At 43.9% G+C, this 18,630-nt stretch overlaps 1 protein-coding gene and 1 long non-coding RNA gene across 10 annotated transcripts in view; one reads left to right on the top strand and one right to left on the bottom strand.

Annotated features, from left to right (window-relative positions):
- LOC309647128 overlaps window positions 1-18,630 on the bottom strand; it is a 467,593-nt gene that overhangs the window by 53,700 nt on the left and 395,263 nt on the right. The gene's annotated exons all lie outside the window — the stretch shown is intronic.
- ASAP1 (ArfGAP with SH3 domain, ankyrin repeat and PH domain 1) overlaps window positions 1-18,630 on the top strand; it is a 352,675-nt gene that overhangs the window by 281,738 nt on the left and 52,307 nt on the right. For all 9 annotated transcript variants that reach the window (XM_082434069.1, XM_082434072.1, XM_082434067.1 and 6 more), the window contains 2 exons: window positions 1,112-1,181; window positions 17,172-17,259. In XM_082434069.1, coding sequence (XP_082290195.1) covers window positions 1,112-1,181; window positions 17,172-17,259 — 158 coding nt within the window. The remainder of the gene's footprint in view (window positions 1-1,111; window positions 1,182-17,171; window positions 17,260-18,630) is intronic.

Raw genomic sequence — 18,630 nt, 5'->3', positions numbered from 1 at the left:
TTATACACGATTTGCCGCCTCTGCTGCCCTGCTCTCAGATGAGCACCATCACCTCTCCTGGACTATTTTGGTGGCCTCCTAACTGGTCTCTCTGTCACTCACTCGTCCCTTCTCCGGTTCATCTCCACACAGCACGTTGGGCTGTTCCCAAAGCCATTGCCCACCTCTCTCTCCAGCCTCATTTGTGCCATTTTCTCCCCTGGTCCTTCCATACTTGCTGTCTTTCTGTTGCTTGAACAAATGATTCTGTTTCACAGCAAGTAAGTAGAATCTTGATTATTTGCTTTACTAATTATCATCCTTTAAAAGAAAGTTTCTTGTTTTCTGATTGTTTGTGGATGTGTACTCCTTGGCTTTATCTAAGACATGTAGATTTTCGTTTTGTTTTAATTTGTTTGTTAAAATTGCAACTATTTCTCCTACACATTTCTGGGATCACTGTCAGTTTTGCTCATCATTCTTCCCATGCATTCAACAGATATCTTCTGGGAGACCTACATGCCAGGCACTGTTGTAGACACTGGGACTATAACACCGAAACTATAACATTGAAAGTCCTTATCATTATAGAGCTTACATTCTCAACGGGGAGACAGGTGATAACGAAGGAAATATGTTTATACATATATGTATATGCCTGTAGAAAACTTAGAGTGCTGTTATATAGGCCTGAAATTTTAACATAACTAGATGATACCAGAATTATCTTAAAGCAGCTTGCTTTTTCAATCAACAGTGTGCTTTAGAAATCTGTTTATGTAGGTCTGCACATATGTAGTTGTTTTCTTCTTTTAAACTCCTACATAATAATACTTTGTAGTATGAATGTAACTATAATCATTTATTCATTCCTCCTATTAGAGTTCTGTTGTTTCTGTTGTTTCCCATTTTCACTATCAAACACGGTGCTACAATGAGCATCCTTGTGCATGCCTACTAGTCTGAATTACCATCCTCCTGGGATAATAAAAGGCAACCAGAATTTTCTGGTTTGTGTGGTCTTCGGTTTGGGGTTGGGGTTTTTTGGTAATGACTATTATGCATCATAACTATGTTATGATAGTTACGTGAACCAGGTACTGTATCAGCTTGTGTTTGACTCCCTCCTTAGGATCCGGAAGGTGTGGCAGAGAAGGAAGTGCTCCGTCAAGAATGGGATTCTGACCATCTCCCACGCAACAGTAAGTGTGTCTGGTAATTTACCAAGCTGTGTCTGTGATGCCTTCTGGCCATGTGGACTGGAAAGCAAACACGTGCTGTAACCAGCCGTGAAAATTTCCCCGGGTGCCTTTAATGTATGGATTAGGTCGGGGGGTTAGGATATTCCTTTACAGAAGAAATTGGTCCTTTCTTGTCCTGCTTCATCTCTTGCTGCACCAGAACTTCTTGTCTTCTGCTCCCTCAAACTGAATCAGGTATTCTTCTACTTTATAACCTCATCTTTGGGGAAGTCTTATTGGTTGTTCTGAAAAACCTAAAGTTTTCTGAATTATAAAGATGGCAGAGGGTGTTCTATACATGAGAAAGTAATGTAGGGAATGAAACAATACGTGTTACAGTGTTCAGTCTTTTTTTTATTGTTACTATTTATTTAAATTACTCAAAAAGTCCCTCAATATGCTAAAGGATTAAAACATATATAAATAAAACAGTGGAATACTAAAATTGCCTCAGTTATGACTCCCCTTATTTTAGGAATAAAGGCAATCTAATAGTGGAAAACAATGAAGCCAAGTCACTAACATTTACATTCTGTTTCCCTTCAGATTTTTGTATACCTATATAGTATGTAGTTATACTTACAGTCTATCAGAATTTTTATTTTTATGCTTCGTATCACCCATTTCCAACTAAAAGTTCCAGTATCGACAAAATCCCTATACTTGTCAAAAAGGTTCAGTCTTGGTGGTAGTCAAAGACATGCACAGTAAAACAAGGAATTACTATTTTGCCCTTTTAAAAATAGCAAAAAAAAATTTTTTAATCTTAAAGATGCAAAGATTATCATGGAAGACGTGACAAGTAGGAATGGAAACGGCCAAGTGTAGCAAGAGTCTCTTGACAGAGGTGCATGCAGTTTAACCCGGTGATCCCAGCTTGGAGAGCTTGTAGTGAGAGTTCAGTATCCCGTGCCGAGTGATACTCTTCAGTTCTGTAAGCAGTTAACTGCTAGCAGGATAGTAGAAACAAGGGATGAGCATTTAATACACTGGTTTAGATTTACCTCTGTGGAGGAGGAAAGGATGTGCCACTTAGTAAGCACTTCCTCGTGCCAGATACTTCATAAAGTTTATTTCATTTAGTCCTCCCCACAGCCCACGTGGTATTATAATCTTCATTTTACAGATGAAGAAAATAAGGCACAAAGAAGCACCATGACTTGGCTGGTAACTGGCAGAGTTGGAAACTCAGGCTTGGGTCTGTCTAGCATTGCTCCTTACGCCCGTTCTAGGCTGCACTCTCCCCAGGGCACTTAATCAGGTCCTGTTTGTCTTCCTTCAGCCCCTTAACAGACCTTGACACAGAATGTGGTCGGTACACACCTGTGGCCAAACCCTTCCAGGTAGTTGGCTATACATGCATCTTAAAAATTATTGGCCTTTATGGAACTTGAGCAGTTATGTCATCTCTGTCCTTTTCCTCCTGCAGAAACCTTGGGCTGATTCCTCAGAGGTCTTCAGCTTCCCTCAGACAGCCCAGCTGAGATTTTTAACTATCATGCCAGTTGGGACAAGCCACCCATCTGATACCAGAAATCCTGCTGGCAGACTTAGATCAGTTAGTAATTATCACTGAGGCTGTCTAACAGTTAGTCATTTATTCAGCAATGTTTTAATAAGCTTCCACTCTGCCATATGCTAGACTAGGCATCAAAGATACACAAGTGGAAAATGAGATAACTGACCTGCTCATGTTTAATTCCATACACAGTTAACCTTAGGAAACAAGTCCTATGAAGAACTTCTGACAGTAATAACATTAGTTGATATTAAGTAAGTACTTACTATGAGCCCAGTTATAGAAAATGCTTTATACAGATTACTGTATGTAATTGTTGCCCTAGGCTACCAGATAAATCTGTTATTAAGAGGGTTTAAGTATCTTGCCCAAGTCCCACAACTGGCAAATGCTAGGATTTCACTCTTAAAAAGCCTCTGTGAGGGCTTAATGGTTTGTTGGCTAAGGAGGGACTGACCCTACTCATTATTTTGGTGATTAAAATACTTGTGGGGTGTGTCATAAAGGTTTCTGATCACATGATCCAAGATCAGAACCGCTTAAGGGAATAGATAACACTTCCTGAGTGTACACCCTGGGCTGGGCACTCCTTGTTCTGAGCACATGACCACAGCCCGTCTTACATTATTATTAGCTTCTGTTACTCCTATTCCATAGATGGTGAAACCGTCTCCATCCTAGCCCTGTGTGACAGTGCAGATTCCCACCATCTAACTTTGACTTTTCAAAAGCACTGCTATCATCCCATCTCATCATCATCGTCCTGGTGGCTAATGTTTTTGGAATGCTTACCATGTGCCAGGCATCCACCAGCGCCTTGATTAATGCGTGCTGACATTTAATCCTCAACAACCCTGAGTTAGAGGTGAGGTTGTTATCTCCATCTTACAGATGAGGGAGCCGGGGCTCAGAGAAGTTCAGCTCCCAAGGTCACCCAGCTAACGAATGGCGCGGCTGGGAATCTGGTGCAGGCTGAGACCCTGCCCGTAAACACTCGCACACAGCCGGACGTTAACTCCCCCTCACCTGCAACCCCAGTTCCTCCCCAGCGTGGGGTCCCAGGACACAGCCCTGAACCGGAGGTGCCTAAGAGTCAGTGTTTGCGAGAGGCATGTGCCTGTATGAGCCAGCTGGGATTCTCTGATGGCCCAAAACAGGACATGACCCCTGAGCGGTGATTCATTTATTATAAGGACAGTACAGTACAGGTAGCCCTGCAGTTTTGTGATCAGAATCTCAGTGTGGCCTGTCTTGGGTCAGGTATCCTATACTCTTGGGCAACTGCAAGGTGGACCTACCTCGGGGTGAGTCCCAAAGGCATCCAGGGTGGTCTTAGGCCTGCAGCAGTCAGAACAGTGCTCTTCAAGTCACTGGAGTCCCAAGAGACATTTCAGCTGCTGCTCTGTAAGGTAGAGATGGAACATGTGGTCCTCAGTTGCCTGAATGTGATTGTGCCTGGCCTTCAAGTCACTTTCCTGAGCCCAACTCATGTCTGATAGTGTCTGATCTTATTAGCTGAGTTAGGTGTAAGCAGTGTGACACTGAGTTGGGTCTAAATCTTGTGCATGAGCAGACATAAAAACCAGAAAGGCCCCAGGGGAAATGTTAGGACTTCTCCACTCCCGGGAAGTATTCTTCAGGTTAAATGTACTAAAGTGAACATTTCCAACCATTTGACTTTGTGTGGATCCAGAGGTTTTAGTTAAAAATTTGCTGTGTGTGCCCTGTCTTCACGTTCTTCTCGCCTTGGATTCATCTGGCTATGACAGTCCTCAGTAAGCATTCTGACAAGTTACTCAATGGCCTTATCCTATTCCATCGATTTGCTTCTCTTAAGAACCTGCTGTGGGAGATCACAAAGATCAAGTGAGTCAGCGGCACTGCTCACGTGTAGTTTACATGGCCTTGGGTAATATGCTGAAAATAAAAACATACGTTCTCTTCCACCCTCCCTTTTTCTTTCCTGCCAAACACGTCATTGTGGCCAAGTCAGCTGTTTCTATGCTTTCTTAAGGCTCTAATCAACAGCAGACATCACATCAGCTGCATTGTTTAGTGGCTAAGAGAATGGACTGTGGCATCTGTCAGATTTGAGTCTGAATCCCAGCTTCGCCATTGACCGTGTGACCTTGAGAAAAATATTTAACTCCTAAAGGTGCAAGTAAGGATTAAATGAGATACCATGCTGTGTGGGGGCCACAGTTCCTAGTAGTTGTTGCTATTAGTGTTACCTCCTCAGATGTTGCTGGCGGTACTGAAACCTATTGACAGTTAGCCTCTCCTGCTATAAATGTTGGAAATTGTGGGTCTACCTCTCCTGCCCCCGGAGCAGCCCAGAGGAAAATGGAATTCTCCACCTAACTTCTGACTGCCTCCCACTGGTCTGTGTTAACCTGTTCCCCACTTTTCATTGGCTTTAGGCCACACTTTTTTGCTGCCAGTTATATCACTTTGTAATCACATAACCTGCTCCCACAGAAAGATCTCTGTAGCCAGCTTTAGCTGGCTTTTCCAGACTTTGCAAACACCACTGATCACTTAGAATCAGGTTGAAAGTCAAGGCCAGCAGTTTCCTGGGAAAACATAAGGAATTCAGTGATCACTGGAAAAGTGGATAAACGAACTTTTTTTGTCAGAAAAATATAGGGCCTTTGTTTGGGACCCCTTAACACAGGGGAATTCCTCCTTCTTGAAGGACCCCAGTCACTTTTGCAGGTTGTTCTTATCAGGTTGACTCAGGAAAGGGTTGGGTATGCATTTAGATTAATAAGCTGTGGTCTGTTGGTTTAACCACATACGCGAGGCCTACTCCAGGGGCCATTCATCTCCCCAACTTACTATTCTAGAAAGAAATCCACTTTGTGTACACCTGCAAGATTTGCTCCCATCCCTACAAGATTTCATCTACAAATTCATTGCTTCATGTACCTGTTCAAAGACATAATTTTTTTTTTTAATTTACTGTTTAAAGTAATCCAGTACTTTGGGAATCAAATTCAGTGAGACTCTCTGAATCTGCTGTAACAATAATATTGATAGTATCTAGTATCTGCTCAGCGCAGCATATGATGTTTTCATTTCAAAAATGCTAATTCTAACAAATCTATGGCAAACATTTTAGTCAGCCTCAAAGCTTCAGGATAAAAGTGTTTATATCAAACCACTAAACTATTACAAATAAATTTCTGTACCCTTGTATTATTTGCTTGTACTTTTTTTTTTTACTATAAGCATTATAGTGTATAATAAAACAAATTATCAAAGAAAGAAAGTATATGAATTATAGGTGAAATATTACTTTATTATAATAATCCTGAAATATTAATTTCAAGAGTATAAGAAGCTTTGCTTCTCAAAAACCCTTCCTGAATTTATTAACCCCAGTGTCACATACGGTTCAAATATGGGTTGGCAAAAGAAAGATGACTGCCATTTATTGAGCATTTAGAGCGTGCCCTGCACTCAGTCTTCTGCCTTCACCTGCAGGGGTGGTTCACGGTCTTCATTTTTCACTAGTCTGGAAGGTCTTAGGAGGTGGAAATTATGTCTTACTCACCTTTGAATTCCCAGTGCCTAACACACTGCCTGACATGTAGTTAGTGCTCAATGAATACTTTTTGAATGAAGTTGCATTTCATAGATGAAGAAAGTAAGGCTCAGAGAGATTAAATCCCATGCCCAGGGTCACATAGTCTGTAAATAGCTGAACCAGTTTTCAAACCCCAAAGCCAATTCTCTTTCTACTACATGATAGGCCTTTCCTCCGATGCCAGCTTGTTGTTAGGTCTTTGAAAGGTTTGTGAAGAATAGTTCTTTGGAATGAAACTCCTTACCTTGTTGTTGAATCAATCATAGGGTCTCAGGGTAAAGACGGCTACTCTAAGGGTTTCCAGGAGCGGGAAGCAGAGGGGTCAGGGTCATGAAGATATTACAGGGGGTCCGTGAACTTATCTTTGAATCTGAAGACTGATTTTTTAAAGTCATACATTCTTTAAATGCCTGCAGATGCTCTTATGATTAACACTGTAACAGTCATTAAATTCACAGCCACTAGTTTCTCAACACTAAAAATACTTTCAGTATCACACAGAAGTCCACTAAGGTTTGATTTTTACTCTAAAAGTTGGAGAATCCAACTGAACTGGACCAGGTGGAGCCTCTTCAGATGATTCTTGGTGGGCTGGACGTTTTAGAAGGATGAGCTTAAGAGCATAGCCCTCTGAGTCCACCTGGAATTAAATGCCTCTTGAGCTACTTATTGTGTGTGGCTTTTAAGATACTTAATTTTACTCCTCATTTGTTAAATAAGATAATAACAGTACCTGTCTTTCAGTGTTGTGAGAATTAAATGAGATGATGCATTTAAAGCTTTGTAGAGCCTGGACCCCACTAAGTGTCTGGTAAACTTAATAATTACTCTCATCATCTGGGTGAGCTGAGGTGGGGTGACAGCATCCAGCACCATGGGGCCAGACTGCTATGATTGGAGTCCAAATGACACTGAGTCCCTCACAATACTGCCAGATTCATGGGTGTGTGTAAAGATTAAACGAGTTCATTGATTATAAGGAATTAGAACACGATGTGGGGCGGAAGTAGCACTAAATAATTGTCAGCTATTATTATTGCTATTACTATTATCTTCTTCCCTAATGTGTTAACATCTCAATTTTAATTTGATTTATTGGAATTCCTTTGTATTGCTATTTCCTTACCCCTCGAGGTACTTAATGAAGCCGGTTTGGGGCACCTGTCCTCTCAAAGGAATTTCATTTCTTCCTATTAGAGGTGAACAGCACTCCTGACATCTCCAGGGCATTGCACTAAAGCAAGAATCTGATGTCTCTCTCCCTGTCCTTGGGCTCTTTAGACCCACAGACATTTTCCAAGGACTATTCTCTGTGCTATCCAGAGCCCTGAAGATAACATTCAGCTGCGAGGGCTTTAACAGATGCGCTGAAAGCCCGTTCACAATGGGCTGCTCCCTGCCTCGAAGTGTGTTTAATAACCTGATTTCTGTGATTGGCCTCTATTGCTTTCTGAGGCTATTCTGGACTCTGCCCAATTGCACATCTTTATTCCCATTGTCACTACAAGAAGAGACTATTTTCCTTTCCCCCAGTGATTAGAAGCAGCACTGTGAATTGTAAAAGAACAAACTTTGGAGCTAATTAGACCTGGGCTTAAACTCCTGAACAAGCTGTAGGACCTTGGATAAGTTACTTTAGCCTTTGGAGCCTCAGTTTTCTCCAATGTAAAATGGGTATAATTTGCTTATTAAGAAGTCTTATTCCTTTCTAAGCAGGCACGAGGCCAGGTACTACGGAAGCAGTGGTGAATTAGTGGCCCCTGGCCTCTTGGAGCCTGGGGTAAACAAAGGCTAAGTGCTGTAAAAGAAGTGAGCAGCTGGGATAGAAAATAAGAGGGGCAGCCCCACTGGTGTGGGCAGGGAAGGCGTCTCTGCAGATGGCCGTGATCCTGGTGAGCAGTCCCAGCAGAGCAAAGAGGACAGTCCAAAGTCCTGAGGACAGAACGCATGTTCAGAGAACCCAAGAGAAGCCAATAGGGGTAGAATGGTATCACTTTCCTTACTCTCTTTTGAGAGTCATTTGGAGGTTTAATTAAATACTCTTTAAAAGCTGTTGCTATCTAGATGCAAAAAAAAAGAGAATTCAAGGATGAACTTAAAAAATACTTTATAGTTGGTATAACAAAAATTCCAATTAAGCAAGAACCATAAAAAATTTTTGTAGAGCATCGTGAACCAGTGTTTTTAATTCCTACTTGAATTTCTCCCTCCTCCATTTGAATAATAATTCTCTATTCTATGTCCCTTCCATCAGCTTCAGGTGGTGCCATTTTCCTTCACCTCATCAGCCAGCTCCTTACCCCACTGCCCTGGTGACATGGAACTCCCTCTCCTCCCCCACTTTTTTTTTAAACAGAAGACCAGAGTTGACTTTCATAAATCAAGTTCAGAATGCAGCCTCAGGTCCTAAGGCACTGGTGTTGAATCTTCTAAATAGTCACAGTCACCAGCAAAAGAAACACAGTTGTTCCACGCAGATAATGTCATTTGGACATACAAATAAGCAGCACTATTTCCAAAACTCAGGGGGTCCTGTGGAATATCTTTGTAGGCGTCTGCCGTATTGCAAATAACAGACCTGAAGACATGGACGTTTATTAGAGGGCTTCCCAAACTCAAGTTCCATAAAATATAAGTTTAGAAATCTAACTGGTTATGCTTTACAGGTTGTTTATTCTTCTAAACAATATATTCAACAGCGATTTTTACTCTATTTGAATCCTGGAGAAGGAGCTTCTCCTTTTCATGTTTGAATCCCAAGATTATGTATTAGCAGCATCGATACAGAGTGTATTCCTGATACAAACCCTTATCACTTCCATCTGAGTGAATCATTACAAGTGATTGGGAGAGGCTGCAATTGGCTAAATGAACTCAGTGATTTGCAGTCCTGACTGTACGTTAGAATCATCTGGCTTCACTCCCAAAGGTTCTGATTTAGTTGGTCTGGTGCTGAAGCCCAAGGATTGCTTCCCAGGTAATTCTGATGCTCAGCCAGATGGAGAATCACTGAGCCCCTCCCCCATTGTTTGCCAGTGGTGTAATTTAAAAGGACAGACAGGAGGGGCGGGTAGTAAGGTGGAAGCCTGCAGCCAGTTTCAAGGACTTCTGTAAGGTTTGTGAACTGGCGTGGACCTCATTCAGAACTTGGCCAGTTTGAAGTCTGAGTCTCCCTACCTCCCTTTTTATTCTAGTTGAGGGTCCTTTTAACAGATGAAGCAGTAAAATCAGAGCAGTGGGCAGGTCTAAGCTTCTCTCTAAGCTCCTCTCAATTTCCTGAGTCCCCAGCATTTCTGGGCCCTTTAACCCCCTCTTCCGGTTCCTCTCTGTCTGTCTGGAGTCCCCTCACTTCGTTTGCATGTTCTTTGTCTTCATACAGAAGCCAGGGCACTCTGCTTCCCCTTCCTCCACCCTGCCCATGGCACACAGCCTCAGTTCACCCTCTGTAACCCTCCTGTCAGACAGGATCTGGTGTTCTCTTTGAACCCGGGTGACGTCAATGGGTAACTCTCCCAGAGGTGGTTGCATTTTTTTTTTTTTTTTAATTTATTTTTGGCTGTGTTGGGTCTTCGTTTCTGTGCGAGGGCTTTCTCCAGTTGCGGCGAGCGGGGGCCACTCTTCATCGCGGTGCGTGGGCCTCTCACTGTCGCGGCCTCTCGTTGCGGAGCACAGGCTCCAGACGCGCAGGCTCAGTAGTTGTGGCTCACGGGCTTAGTCGCTCCGCGGCATGTGGGATCTTCCCAGACCAGGGCTCAAACCCGTGTCCCCTGCATTGGCAGGCAGATTCTCAACCACTGCGCCACCAGGGAAGCCCAGGTGGTTGCATTTTTAACAAGGAATACCGCCTTAATCTAGAGGGATGTTGATGACAGTATAGAATCTTAGGTGTCAGCTATGTGGACGCCATTAGAGGAGATATTTGGGAAATAATAGCTATAAAAATAGTAACTGCCATGCATTAAGCACACACCCCATGGTAGTTTCATGTTTTCCCACTTAAGTTTCATAGCAGCCTCACAAGGTAGTTGCCGTTACCTCCATTTTAAGGGGAAAAAGTCAAAGTCACACAACCAGCAGGTGCTTACGCCAGATTTGAACCAAAGAAGTTGAGTTCTAGAGCCTGTGCCACCTCCCACTTGAAGGGGGAGCACCAACACTTGTTCAGACATTGCCTTGGTTCATCATCACAGCGGAGAAGGCGTTGTCTCCCTTCTCTATGACAAGAAGAATTGGGACTCAGGAGAGCTCATGGCTCCAGGATGGGTGACTGGACCTAGACTCAGACCCGGGTCTGATTGCCTCCAGAATTATGTTTTTCTCTCCACTCTACCGTGTACCTTAGAGTATGAGTAGTAAATTGCTTTTGTAAATTAACAAAATATTGTATTGCTCCAGACAAACAAGCAGGAGCCTCAGTGTGGCTCCATGAAAGCCGGGTATTTATGGCAGTGTCTCGTTCTGGCTTTAAAGACCAAGAATTGCACCCTCCATCCCCTTTTGGCTAATACTCCAGAATCACAAGGGTGTCACAAGGGTGCTGATGCTGCCTGGGGTTTGAGGAACTGCCAAATACATCTCTCCTGCTTTCTTGTTGAGCAGAGATTTTCGGAAACTCTGGACTTGATTCTTAGATCAATCAAGGGACTTGATTCTTAGATGAAGAAGGGAGGGTGAAATTGAAGGATTAAAGGGGTTACTACAGTTAAATAGGAAATGTGAGTTTAAAAGTTCTATGCTGGCCCAAACGTTATATACTGGCAAATAGTAGGCACTCAGTAAATGTTTGTGGAAATGACTAAATGATGAATATCTAGCACATTGGTCAGATGAGGTAACATCAGTCCCACTTCTTAATCAGGAGCCCCGATAACCTCTTTTTTTTCCTGTTTACATTACAGCATTGTTTACTGTTGATTCTAGAGTGGAACATACTCTTAGAAGTCGTGACAAGTTCATTACTGCAATAAGAAATTTTCAAGAAAATCTCCACTTGCAAATAGATCTTTCTTGTACATGCACACACGTTCTGCCAACTAGAAATCGGTCCTATGGTTTAAATGGTTGGAAGGTTTAAGGGAATTCCTAATCGTCATACTCTAGGATGAATTGCTTCAGTTGGGTGATCAGTTCCTTCTCCCCTGAGCTGTCTGAAGGCTCACTAAACGGATGGGGGAGCTTTAATTGTGGCCACAAGATAGTAATTTTGGAATGTGGAACAGGTGGAGAATAAGTGAGACTTCTTAGCAGGCGTATTAAGTGATCTGGAAGGGAAAGGAGGGAACTGGCCATTCCAGGGTAGGAAGAACCAGAAAGGGAAACAGAAGAAAGATGTTTTCACTGACTCTGCAAATGTCCCGAGGGTCTGTCTGGATAGGGAAACAGCATGATAAATGCGGAGAGCTCTGGGAAGAAATTTGTTCGAATCCCAGCTTTGCTTTTTACTTTGTGTAAAACATTGGTCAGTTTATTTTCGCCTTCCTGACCCTTGGTTTTCTCATGTGCAAAATGGGTACAGTCACTGTACCTAGCCCATAGGGGTATTGCAAGAGTGAAATAATAAAATTTATATACAGTATCGAGTAGTTTAGTTGCTCAATAAACGAAAACATCTATCTTGCCCCAAAGAAACCAAAATGCTTTCCAGAAGCCAAAAGTTTTAATGTACTAAAATTTTGGAGATAAGCTCTTTCTGCAGTGCTAAGTGTTCACTGTGTACCTAACTTCTTGTCAGGGGGTTATTGTGGTTGTTGATTGTGTGCCAAACGTATGTGCCCCTCTAGGGCATGGTAGGTGTCCAAATAAATATTTATTGAACAAAAAATTGAAATGCCTGTAAGAATCTGAACAGCAGTGTTAGCAAGCATTAGCCTAGGAAGTGCAGAGAGCTTTATTATTTTATTTTTACCTCTGTCTACACAGCAGGCTCAGCCTGGCTGGGTCAGGCTTATTTCCCAAGTAATTAATGATGTTCACTTCTTGTTTGTGAAGCAGAGCAATTCAGCAGGATGATGGGGAGAAATAACTTTATTTCTGGATACTAATTCCCGTAGCAGCTGTTTTCTGCTCACAGAAATATGCCTGCGCTAACGACTTCACGCTTCCAGCAAAATCACGTCACCGCAGTGCGTGCCGAGCTGTCTAAGGAGAAATGTGTGGTGTTTTTGTTCTTTTGGGAGACGCAGAAACATTCGTCAGAATCGACTCATTCTGTCTGTGCACGCATTTCTGATGACTTTCCTAGCTGAACGGCATCTTCTAGTTTGGGTGGCAGAGCACTATGTCACAGGGCTAATATCTTCATCACTTCTGTGCAGGGAACGTGTCCAGAGCTTCCCTAGTGGAAACATTTTCAAAAACCTGCAAATGGCTTTGCCACATGCTTGGGTAAAAATGAACTCTTCTCTGTATAATGTTAACTGGAAAAAGCCATTTGCAAAACAGTATATACAAATTGAACCAAACCATTTTTTCTAAGAACAGACATTTCACACACACACATATCTTGTTAAAATCCGGTATTAACAATGACTGTCTCTGGGTGTGAAAGTGGGATTAACAAGTAACGTTCAGTTTCTTCTTTGCATTGTGTCTAGCTGCGAGTGTTTCCTCAGTGAATATGCATTCTTTTAATGAAAAGTAAAACCTGTAAAAGGACAAGCCTCAGAGTTTCAGGGAACAGAGCCAAAACAATCTTCATTTTTGAAAGGTATCATAATTGTATTTGGGGTAGAGCACTTGTAGCTTTTGAAAGATGGTGCTCAGCAGAGCCTGCAGGGGCCGTGGGCCCCTTCACTCATTGTTCAAATGCAGAGCCTGGGAGAGCCACCTACCAGGTAGAGGTTACTTTGGGAATAATTTATTGAAAGTCTCTTTTTTTTTGCCGTATCTTGAGTCCCTGGCCCCCAGTACAATGACCCTGGCTTTAATTCAGGTCCCCATCATTGCTCATCAGTCTTACTCTCTCGGCCTCCTCCACCAGCTGTCCCCCTGGATGCAAGTGGGCTGCAGACCTCCTGGGATGGGACAAGAGTCCTTAGCACCACATGCAGTGCCCTCCCTGCTTCTCCTTCCGCATCACCTACTGCCTTGTCCCTTGCATTCCCCCCAGGTGCCTGCACCTGCACCTTCTCCTCTAAGCCCTCACTCAGGGATGAGGCTGCCTCTGGAGCCTTATGGAAATCCAGCTCAGGCTCTGGGCCCCGCCGGGCACCAGGCACGTCCTAGGCCCGTGGTTGTGTCTGTTTCCTGTAGCTGCTGGGTGGCACAGACCACCTGTTCTTCATATGTGCTTAGATGTGGTAGAGACTTCATCAGTATCTTGTCCAGTGAATAAGTGAATAGGTGTTTCAAATAGGCTTCTAAAACCTCTCTTTGAATCAATTTTGAAAGTCAAATGACCTGAGAAGATATTAAAGTAGAAGTTAATCTTTGGAACCTTTGCTCTATTTCTAACCCTTATTCTCAGAAGGAGGTGTTCCTCGTGGGCTGGGGCTTCAGGCTGCTCCTGGGGGATTTTGTGTAGCTGTCTTTCCCATGGAAGCAGAAAGGAAGCAGGAGCAGGCCTTTGGTCCACTCAACCCTGGATTCAGCTCCAGGCTCTGCTGCTTCCTTACTAGGAGATTTTAGGGAAGTTGGTTAACCTCTCTGCGCCTCTGCTTCTTCATCTTAGTAAAAGAAACTAAAAATGGTTCCCTCACAGGTCATACATGAGATAGAATATGTAAGGCCCCTGGAATGCATTCATTCATTTGATAAATATTTGAGTGCCTGCTGCAGAAAAATGTGTGCTCTTAGTGGGAAGAAAGATAAGAAGTAACTAGGAGTGAGAAGACCCAGGAAGAAAACACAGCAGGGTGCGAAGGGGAGGGTGGTCAGGCCAGGAACCGCTCCTCTGGGGAGGTGCCGACCGACCGGGAGCGGCCTGGAGGGAGCGAGCAGGAGGCGTCCCTGGGAGGCCAGTGCCCCTCACCGCCCGCAGGGAGAGCGGCAGCTCAAGCGGCAGGAGCCGAAGTCACAAGGAGCCTGGAGGTGGTCCTTGGAGGGCCTGGCACAGCCTGGGGTTTTCATCCAAAGGGCGGTAGGAATCATCAACAGTGAGGACTCAGTAAATTCATGTTTCCTTTCCTTTTTATCCTTTCTTGTGCTTAAACAGTATGAAAGCAGTTCCTAAACTGCTCCACGGTGTTGTAGCCCAGGGCAAGTCATTTAGCCTCACTATGATTTTAGTCCGCTGAACCGCCGGGAGAGATCATACCTTCTTTAATCGGTATACCTATACATGAGTACTAAACGTCGAGAAAGGACTTTGACATTTGGGCAAGTTATACAGACCTGGAGTTTCAGCGATGACTAGTGATTCCGAGGCTTCTGGTCCCTTGGTCCATGTACCCTGGTTCAGCATCCCGCTCCACTTCCTGGGGTTCCTGGGCTCGGTACTGGCCACATCGGCTGCTTCACCTGTCAAAAATTGTGTTCTCTGCTCTTCAGATTCACATTTGGGGTGATAGGTCCTTTGTCTCACTGGCATTTGGGGGGAGAATACTATGTACAGGCAAGACATGTCTGTGTCAAGTGAAGTTGATGTTGATGTGGCAGATGTCAGTCCAGCAGACTTGACAAGCTTCCAAGGGAATAAGTGTCACATGTCATTGTCACTGAAGTTGTGGGTCAATCATGCAGTGACTTAAACTGTACAAAACCCTTTTCATCAGAAACTTTCTGGTAATGTACTTGGAAGTAACCTATGCTTTGAAATGAGAGGTGAATGGTGCTATTTCATTTTCCAGGATCGGTTGATACTTAACTGAATATTTTTTCCTTTTTTAAAATTTTGTCTCTGTTACTTGGTTGTATCTGTTGGTTGTTCAGAAACAAGGGAGTCACAAACATTTGGGAAGAAAAAAGAAATCATCTAGTTAACCCTCTTTCACATTCACATGTGAATGGTGTCTCAAAAATTCTTAAGGTTTTCAAAGAGATTTCTCTACTTAGGTTAAGAAACTTGAAACCTCTTATTATGCATAATCAACTTAAACTTGGGAAGTTCTTCCTCATGTCTGGCTCAAATCTTCGACAATTTGAGTTCTGTGCAAATGGAAAACAGCTGCAGACCTTCCCCGATAACAACCCTTCACGTCCTTGCAGACCATGATTAAGTCACTCCTCAGCCTCTTTCCTCTGACTAAATAATGCCTTTAAACCGTCTTCAAAGTTCCCGTTTTCCACTCCTTTAATCATCTGTTGATCTTCCCTAAGCTTTTCTGCATCCTCCTTTAAATGTGGATGCCAAATTGGAACATGGTATTCTACAAAGTCTCACCAATAACCAGGCTCGCTACCTTTCCAGCCTGTCAGATGTCTTTGTCGATCATATGGGAAATCCAGTGATTTTATCAACACCCAAAAAGATGAGGACTCAACAGTTTATTTTACAGTGGACCCGGCCAAGGTTTGTGGTTGCAGCTGCTGGTTTTGGAGACGGGGGCCTTTAGCAACCCCTACGCCAGGTCTATTCTAAGAAAACGTTTCAGGCCCACAACCTTCTGCCTCCCCATCCTGGGTTTGGCAGTCAGTCTGTAGTACAGGAATCCTTTCCCGAGCCCTGGTTCCTCTTAGGCAAAACCGTCCTGTACAGGACTTTACTTCTGGTTTCCATGTCTAAGTCACATGTACATGCAAAGAATATGAAATCCCTGGGGGTCTCTCACTTTCTCCCCCCAGAGAGCTTGCTTTGGAACAGATAGACTCAGGACAAAACGTGTTGCTTTCTGTGTCTAATCTTGAAACCACAGAGGAGGATCTCAGAAGTTGTCCAGAAAGCACAGGAAGGTAAACGGAAATGAAGTGTCTGGTGCCCATTATTGAGAATGAGAGGCTCAGCATGTGTCGTTGAAATATTCTTGATCATAAGCCACTGATGGGACCTATCTCTACCCTCTCCCCCTCTGCTTTCCCTAAAGACTCAAGTTGGATGGGTGGAAGTGCTCCTGGCATGGAGATTTTCAGAATCATGACTGTCAGCTGGGATAGGCATGCAGGCCTGACTAAAGAGTTCATTGCTTATTTCTGCAGACTTCTGTTCAAGCAAAGCCCAGCCCGGGCACTCAGGCACTTCACTCCTTGGTCAGCTCCTTCCGGAAGCTGGCATTCACCATTGGCCAGCCTGTGATCTTGGACACATGTGGGCAGGAGGGCAAGAAAGAGTTTTGACCAGAATGATTATGTGGCGAGACTCCTTTTAAGTAAAGCCTACATTAGCATGACTATTTAGATACTGCAGGCTCTGTATGAATTATATGTGTGACCAAGAGATTTGCTGGAAAGTGATGGGAAATCCTCATCATCTTTCCCTCTCTCATCGGTAGTAGTTGTACTTTTGGGAGAAGTAATGTGAATTTCGTGTTGTAACCAAAATTTGTGGATGCCTGAGACATTGGGTTTGGGGTGATTGGTTACTGGGGTCATTTTGAGTGAATGAAGGAAAAACACTCAGCTACATTTCACAGGAAGATGCGGTAATGAAAAGTGCCACCTCTTCGAGCTTGTATATGTGTAGGTTCCAGAAAGGCACATTTCCATGGATCATACCCACTCTTCATTGAAAGTGAGATGGATTATCTCGATTCCATTCTGATTAGTCACCAGGATGTTTATACACAGTTAAAAGACATTTAGTAGGCCACCTAACATTTTTTTTCCTTCTTTAATGAGGTTCAGAATTCTGATGGGGTGAATTAGAACTTATCAAATCTATCATGACCCTGCACACCTGCCCCACGGGGCCCTGGGCCTGTGGGGAACAGCTAGTGCTGCCCGTAACTTCTCCCTTTCGTCTTGTGTCCAGTCTAACAGGCAACCCGCCAAGTTGAACCTTCTCACCTGTCAGGTGAAACCGAATGCCGAGGACAAGAAGTCTTTTGACCTGATATCACGTGAGTCCTTTTTCTCCCGAGTCAGTTATTGTGGATTCTGCCACCAGCCTATTCCCGTTCTCTGGTTTGGAAACCGCAGCTTTCCCAAGCAGGGCTCCTTGCTGTGCTGCACACGCAGCTCTGAGAAGAGCCCTGGGCCTCTCTGCACGGAGCCCACCTGCAGGCGGGAAGGCATAACCGTGTCAGATCAGACTGCAGTGGAGTAGAATCTAGGTTTGTGCAGTAAACCAGACCAGTTCTTGGCCGCAAGTACACAGCTTTATCCCCCTGGAAGGATTTTTGTAAGCACACTCCCATTTCTCTCCTACATCTGCTGAATCAGTCTTTGGTGTGAGGCCCAGACACAGGTGTTTTTTCAGAAGTCCCCGGGTGATTCCAACATGTACCTGTGGGTGAGATGCGCAGACGTAGACTTGACAACACAGGTGTGCCACTGTGTCTGTCCAGCTGATTTGCCCAGCTACAGAATCAAGCCCTGAAAGGGAAAACCATTTCCTTGCTTCCAGGCAGAACTGCCTTCTGACTTCATGAATCAGTGACACTGTGCTCTGTCACTGTCTTATTCCGCGGGTCAGAGTGTGTTTTTCTCTTGTTATGAGGTTGCGCAGTGACCCACCCACCCCCCAACTGATGGCCTGTATTCTCACAGTCTTCAGAGTGAGGGGAGATTGTTTTCCTCCAGTCTGGCTCCCTGTGCTTTCACTGGTCCCATGGGTGTTCGCGGTAGCTGAGGGGACATCTCTTTGTAAAGGAAGAGGATGGCAGTGCTGATGAAGTGACTCACAAATATTCTGAAATCCTCCAGCGCTGAGCTTCGGTGTTCATCCTTCTCTGTAGAGCCCCACAGGACAGGCCAAGCAACAGCCTATGATCTATGTGTAGAGCACAAAAATACTTTCCTGTCCCTTGAAATCCTTCTGATGTAGTCCTGAGAATGGAAAAAGCAGTCCCAGCCCAAAAGATGGACTCAGTTGTGAGACTCTGAGTAGAGTCTAAGCTGGATTCTACAGCACCTACTGAAGTTCAGATTCCCCATGATTTTTATGACCGTGAGATTTCTTGGGTTACTGATGAGAAAGAAATACGAAAAGTTGGAATTATACTATGACTTCAAAAGTTAAGAACCCCTCAATTTGAGAATCCATAGGTTATTAATAATAATTATTGAATGTCTAATATGTGCCAGGTGCTTTATAAACATGGGCAAACCTCTCAAAAGCCCTGTCAGTTTCCTGTTTCACAGAAGAAAAACCTGAGATTCAGAGAGGTTCAAACGCACCTTACACAAGGTCTCACAGTGGTAAAGCAGGGATTCAGCCGAGGCGCTTGGGCTCTACTACCTGTGGCGTGTTCCTCTCTCTCAGGGAGACG

Source organism: Balaenoptera physalus, assembly GCF_965194825.1.
Source record: "Balaenoptera physalus genome assembly, chromosome: 17".
NCBI classification, from domain to species: domain Eukaryota; kingdom Metazoa; phylum Chordata; class Mammalia; order Artiodactyla; family Balaenopteridae; genus Balaenoptera; species Balaenoptera physalus.
This window is presented reverse-complemented; position numbering and strand designations above follow the sequence as displayed.